The 6,874-nt window shown below is 38.1% G+C and overlaps 1 protein-coding gene across 1 annotated transcript; it reads left to right on the forward strand.

Moving 5' to 3' along the window:
- The first annotated feature begins 356 nt into the window (after window positions 1–356).
- cnrip1b (cannabinoid receptor interacting protein 1b) lies at window positions 357–4,589 on the forward strand. The gene is made up of 3 exons (XM_078273771.1): window positions 357–535; window positions 2,551–2,695; window positions 4,425–4,589. The coding sequence occupies exons 1-3, from the start codon at window positions 357–359 to the stop codon at window positions 4,587–4,589; spliced, it is 489 nt and encodes a 162-aa protein (XP_078129897.1).
- The last annotated feature ends 2,285 nt before the right edge of the window (window positions 4,590–6,874 follow it).

The raw sequence follows: 6,874 nt of genomic DNA on the forward strand, positions 1-6,874 counted from the left end.
CTTTAATTATACTAGTTAAGACATTTAAAGGTGAGTAAAGAGGAGAGGGTGGGGATTTCCAGAGAGAGAGAGAGAGAGAGAGAGAGAGAGAGAGAGAGAGAGAGAGAGAAGGGGGAAAGAAAGAAAGAAAGAAAGAAAGAAAGAAAGAAAGAAAGAGAGAGAGAGAGAGAGCATTGGTTGGGATTAGGCATGTGCTGCATAGGATTACGGCGCGCAGAAGCACAATTCCCTGCGCTGTGCGCTCTATATGGATTTATCTGCACGGCATTTCTCCGTCTACCTAAACTGATCGACACTAAACACCATCACCCGCACCCTTCAAGCCCACTGATCCTGGTGATAAACTATATGGAAACATGGCCGACGTCCCTCAACTCGTCAAAATTGGCATTTCCTTGAAGATGCTTCCCAACAACTCGGCGGTGCACTTCAAGTCCGACGGCGCCAGGTTTGGACAGACCCGGACCATCAAGCTGCTGACCGGGTCCAAATACAAAATCGAGGTGGTTGTTAAACCAGGAGCGGTCGAAGCCACGTAGGTAGCCCTTCGATTTTTTGTGGATTATCCTCACCTGCTCATGAACCAAATTGCTATGTTAAATCTATTGATTCTAAATAAATAAATAACAAATTATCACGGCCAGGCCATGGTAATCCTACAACACATTTACAGTCAAGGAGATTGCAGATTTCCCATATGGGAGGGCAAATGGAGCCTTCCAAATAATGGAAATTTTGTTGTGTGAATGTGGCATTTTATAGGCTTCAACACAGCCGTTTATCAATTGGCCCAATATTCCTTTTAGTAGAGTGTTGGATTATAGTGGCGGTAGCCTATATAGCCTATTAGCCTATCCTATAGCCTACGGGATATTTTTGATCTGTTAATCTTTGCTCTCTCTGTAAAATGTTTCTTCAGTTGTTTCGTAAAACAGGGCTAGGCTATATTATCCTTTTACAAAATGAATTTGTCTGCTTTATTCATTGCCTAAACGAACACTATAGTTTTCCCTCTTAATAACACAGAGTGGCCTAGGCTACATATGAGTTGAAATTGAAATGATTGATGGTAAATTAAAGAATCAAGGGTGAGGCTCATTCCAATTATAGTGGTGACCTGAACAGAAGGCAAATGCAGATTTTAAGGATGGATTCGCAGACAGTCGGATATGTGGACAGTTACGAGCCTACCGCAAATTAAGTGGAGGTTTTCGTGATTTCCAAGCTGCAGAAAAAAACACATCACTTGCAAATGTCCCTTTTAACGTTTTGTTCAACGTATCACACTACAATATCTTTGTGATATCATGTGTGACCAAAAGTCCTGCACTTACAACACGTTTTTCCAAGTGTAGCACTCAAAAGTATGATTTTACTTAGAGCACATGAAGGCAACATAAACCCCAATTGGCTGCTGTCAAATCCGACACAGATTAGTAGGTCTCCAGGCTTGGGTTTTGTGGCACCGCCCTCTTGTGATTTGCCTATAGTTCATGATTATGTAATCTCTTGTTGTACTTCCATATCCATATAAGGATTAGTGTTGAACATCTAAATATGAGCACTCGATGTGAAAATAGGTCACACGTGATGATGCATAGGAGATGTTGTATTTAATTTGGATCATGCTCATGAAACACAGCTGCATACCTAGTCTATTTCACTAAATGATTTGTCAACATGATACCTGGAACAAACAATGCCTCAGTGAGTATGAAGCTTACAGTAACAGTTCATAAAAGTTTTCACAGATAAAGATATTGGGTTATATAATATATGAATTAGTGCCTTTTTAAATGGAATGTGTAATTTCTAATACATATTATCAATCAAATATTTTGGCTACATCTTGTCTTGTTTTATTAATACGTGGTACGTGTTCTCAATGTAACATCCTTTCATTCATGCTATGATGTGGTCTTCTGTGGTCTCACATGAACCTTTATTTTTAACCCTTGTGTTGTCTTTGGGTCAAATTTGACCCGTTCTATATCAGAAATCTGAGTTTCCTGTTAACTACCTAATTTTAATTACCAAAAAATAACACAGCTGATTCCATACAATGCGCTTTGCAAGTACAACAAATGATCGGATCTCTACTTTCATTGAATTTTGGGTGTTTTATTCAATTTCTTAGCATTTGAAAAATAAAATTGAAATGTGTCGAAACAGTATTCCCGACTGAACGTTGACATATACCCTTACTTTAATATTTGTCTAAATAATTAATAATAAAAAAGTTCTGCTTTTTTTAACTAAAAAATTAGGTATACTTTTCCTATAAATGAGGTTTATTGAATATGACTTCCAAAAATAAGTGGAAAACTAGTTATAAGTTGGTGTTAGTGGTGTTTATACATGGTAGTGAAAAGAAGCGCTAAATGTAAAAAAAAGCACCAAAAACATTTTAAAAAGCGCCAAAAGTGACGAAAAAAAGAGACAAAAACGTCGGAAAAAGTGTCGATTTCTGGACGACGACAAATGCACGGTTGAATGGAAGACAACACAAGTGTTTATGATTAGTCCGTTGTGTTGTGTACCTGTCTGCAGCTCGATGAGTGTGGGTGCCGTGACCTTCCCCCTGGAGCAGCAGTCTAAAGACCCGCAGTCAGTGGTCTATACCGGCCAATACGACACAGAAGGGGTGGCGCACACCAAGAGTGGAGAGAGGCAACCAGTTCAAATCAACATACAGGTATGGATATACTTTACACGGTGCAGGGAACTAACTTAAAATCTGGAGGCAGAAGCAGGAGCAACCCAACATTCAAAAGTAATTTTATAGCCAGGAAGTGTTCAGGATTGTTTTGTCAATGTATTTCTTTTTACAGTATTGTCTCAAAGTCAAAGGAAACAAGCACGGTGTTCAGGAGAGAAGAAAAACCGAAACAATGACAGAACACGTTTGATAGCAGTCTTTTCCATGATCCAACATAATGCTGAGAACATCAACCAACCAAAGATATAGTTGAATTTAGCTTGTCTGTAACTCCAACATTTAAAGTTTCTCAGTTCCACTGATTCCCACAAAGTTAAATGATAAAGTTGGAAATTATTTTTATTAAAAATAAGCCCTTGAGATCTTTAGATACAAAAATATACAGTACAACCACAACAAACACGACAGTTAACAGAAGAACAACAACAAACAAAGAGAAAAGAAAATACAGAACAATACATCAGGCAGATCAGGCAATCATACTCAAGTTTGAGTTCAAGAATTTTATTGGATAGTAGTAATATGTGCAGTGGTATTAGCAGTGATATAAAGGTGTTGAGATGTTATGAATAGGTAGCTACAGTTGATTATGTAGTACAAAGACAGGACACAGTTAAATGATAAGTTTGGTGATATTCTATTCTTCTCTCTCTCCTCTCTCTCTCTCTCTCTCTCTCTCTCTCTCTCTCTCTCTCGAACATTCACTAGCTCTTTCTCAAAAAAGAAAACAAGTAATTTGTGAGGCACTTATCTTACTTCATGCACCTGCAAGCCTTGTGACATGTGTGATGTGTGTCAGGTGGAAGAGTGTGTTGAGGCACTTATTCTCAAAAGCCTTCATTTGTACATTTTGTTGTCTTGGACAAAAGCATCATGCCAAATGAAGAAATGTAACAAATCTCATGAAAAGACCCAAAGTATTATTTGTGAATACAAATATAGCTTATTCCTCTGTTCTGTGGAGCTCCACTGTTTTCCAAAAAACTATAAAAACATTACACCAATGAGCAAGGAGGGGAAGTCAGAAAGTTTTGAGAGACAAGCTAAATTCTTCCACAACTGTGTCTCAGCCTGTTATTGGTTAAAGACTGAATTGTGGTAATGTAGTTCTGACAAGGGGTACAGATACTAACATCCCTGATACACAAACACACGCCACTGTCAAACCACACAGTTCTACCCATCTTTATAAGATGTGCATTTCCATTTGGTTCAAACACCAACCGCAAAATGAGTTCCTGGTGTTCAGTGTGCAAATCTCTTCAGCTAGCAGCAATACACAGATGGTCGGAGGAAGCAGCTGTTGTAGTTCCTGGTGAATGAAAGCACCGCTGTCTGAGGTAAATGTTGAAATATGTTTTTAGCTTCTTTTTTTTAATCTTCTAGGGAGAAAGAGAGCAGGACTACAGGTTCAAACACAATGTAAAAAAGATTCTTACATACATAATCTGGTTTGATGTATCCTACCCATATGTCCAGTTTACTGTGTGTGTGTGTGTGTGTGTGTGTGTGTGTGTGTGTGTGTGTGTGTGTGTGTGTGTGTGTGTGTGTCCATCTGTCCAGTCAGTATGCTTCCTCTTCATTTCACCTTTACATGATTTTTCAAATGATGATATGGTGTGTGTCTACAAGGGTTTTTTATGTGTGTGTGTGTATTCCCATCTGTCGACTCATGTACTCGTCTGTGCATGTGTTTCTCCTTCAGTTCACAGAGGCCGGGATGTTTGAAACGGTGTGGCAGGTGAAGTACTACAACTACAACAAAAGGGACCACTGCCAGTGGGGAAACAGCTTCAACAGCATCGAGTATGAGTGCAAACCCAACGACACGCGCACACTCATGTGGGTGAACAAGGAGATGTTTGTCTGATGGAGGAACATCTTGAAATATTCAGTGTTGTACTGAAGCTTATATTAGTCTATTGCTTCCTGTTGCTAAAAGGAAGCATATATACTGTGAATCTACAATAGATACACACTCTACCTTACTGTTTTGCTTTATTGTAGTCTTTCAATCTTTCCGTTATTAGAAAATCTAAAGGTTTTTTCTCGGTTTGAAAAGAAAATGCAACCCTTTTGTGCCGTAAAATAGTGATCAGACTTACTGCCAAATCGGATCCTATGGTATAACATTTAAAATGCAGTGATGTTGCCAGTCTTTTTCCACTGGTTTTGTTTGTTTATGGTGGTTATACAAATGTGTCAAAATGAATTTGGTACATTTATTTATATATTATTGAGATTAAAAAGAAACGTAGCATTTCTCCACAACCTACAGTTTTAATTATATAATGCAGATTAAATGACGTTTTGAGATAAATATTTGTAATGTACCGTTCCGTTGTGGCATGTGGTAAACCTCAAGTGTGTTTAAGCTTATGTGTATGTACAGTACTGTATGTGTATATGTGCCTGTGTGTTTAGCTACAGGATGTGTTTTACAGATGTTTGTTTTTTGAAGCTATTTCGACATGTTTCATTCCAAAATGACTTTCCAAGTAATTTTTTCGAAAACTGTTACTAAGTTCAATCAAGTCAAATGCCCTTGCATTAGTGACATTTTAATTTCATTGGCCCCAAGCAGAATTTTCCCTTCTGTACTTGTATGGGAGCTTTCCATGACATCTGCAGCTAAAAGGTTAAATATGTGGGGTATATTTTTCAAAGAGCAGGGCAATATGGTCAAAGAAAAGCTATCCACATAGTTAAAAATGAAATAAAATAAGGGAATTTAGTTTATTATTATTATTATTATTATTATTATTATTATTACAGGCATTTTCTATCAGCGACTTTAAAAAGCAGTAACTTGTACAGTACAAGGAAAACAACTCTACTACTCTCAACATATTGTGCTGCTACTTTTAGTTGTGAAAGACTTTTTCACCTTGAAGCTGATCCTCACAAAACCGAACCTAATCCGTATTACTGGAGAGATACCACTTCTTTTTAAGGCAAGGCAAGGCAGCTTCATTTGTATAGCACATTTCAGCAACAGGGCAATTCAAAGTGCTTTACATAAAAACAATTAAAATACAAGAATAAAAGGTAATGTAAATTTGTGTGTCGTCCGCATAACTATGGTAACTTATTTTGTTGTTTTCCATAATCTGAGCCAGTGGAAGCATGTAGATATTAAACAGAAGATGCCCCAGAATGGAGCCTTGGGGAACTCCACACGTCATATTTGTATGCTCAGATTTATAATTATCTATAGACACAAAGTAGTCCCTATTCTTTAAATAGGATTCAAACCAGTTTAGTACTGGCCCAGAAAGGCCAACCCAGTTTTCCGATCGGTCTAGTAATATATCGTGGTTGACCGTGTCAAATGCAGCACTGAGATCGAGTAATACTAAGACTGTAGTTTTGCAACTATCTGTGTTTGAGTGGATGTCATTAAAGACTTTAACAAGAGCCGTCTCAGTGCTGTGGTGTGGTCGAAAACCTGACTGGGAGGCATCAAAACTGTTGTTGTTAGTTACGAGAAAAGGGTTAGTTGTTGGAAAACCGCTTTTTCAATGATTTTACTTAAAAGTGGAAGGTTTGATATTGGCCTATAGTTGCTCATTAGTGACATGTCTAGCTTGTTCTTTTTTAAGAATGGCTTAATTTTAACTGAATAGTCCTGTTGCTGTTGTTGCTGCCACCTCCAAACCCATTTAAAGTCAAACTTGACTGGCTTGAGACGTAAGGGTGCACTGTGCTGCCACCCAATCATTAGGCAAGATGGACTAGGTCGTTGTTTGTCTGAAAGATTTACAAGGTAATGCAGTTGCCCACAAAACGTTACCCTGGTAATTTGATGAAGTCTTTCAGCTCTTGAAAGTGTACAGGTCAGCTCCTCTGTGAGTATCTACGAGCTCCTGTTACCCAGAAAGAAGAATATGTATATCTTGTCAAAAGCCCTTATCCTTTTACAATGACACTGCAGTGCACCTCCTCTGCGTCAGCACCTCTAAACCATGACATTTTGAGTGTTTTAGAATGAAACTCTGTGTAGCTGTGTGTATGTGTATTATTTTGTGGTACCATTTTGTGTACAGTATAATGCAGTATTGGATGTAGGAATTTTGTATTTGGGTGGAGTTGTGCCCCTATTTACAGTGTGTTTGTTTTCTCTACCTCTTCCGAAGGACATAGCCATGAACTGTT

The sequence above is a fragment of the Sander vitreus genome, chromosome 17, assembly GCF_031162955.1.
Source record: "Sander vitreus isolate 19-12246 chromosome 17, sanVit1, whole genome shotgun sequence".
Classification (NCBI taxonomy): Eukaryota; Metazoa; Chordata; class Actinopteri; order Perciformes; family Percidae; genus Sander; species Sander vitreus.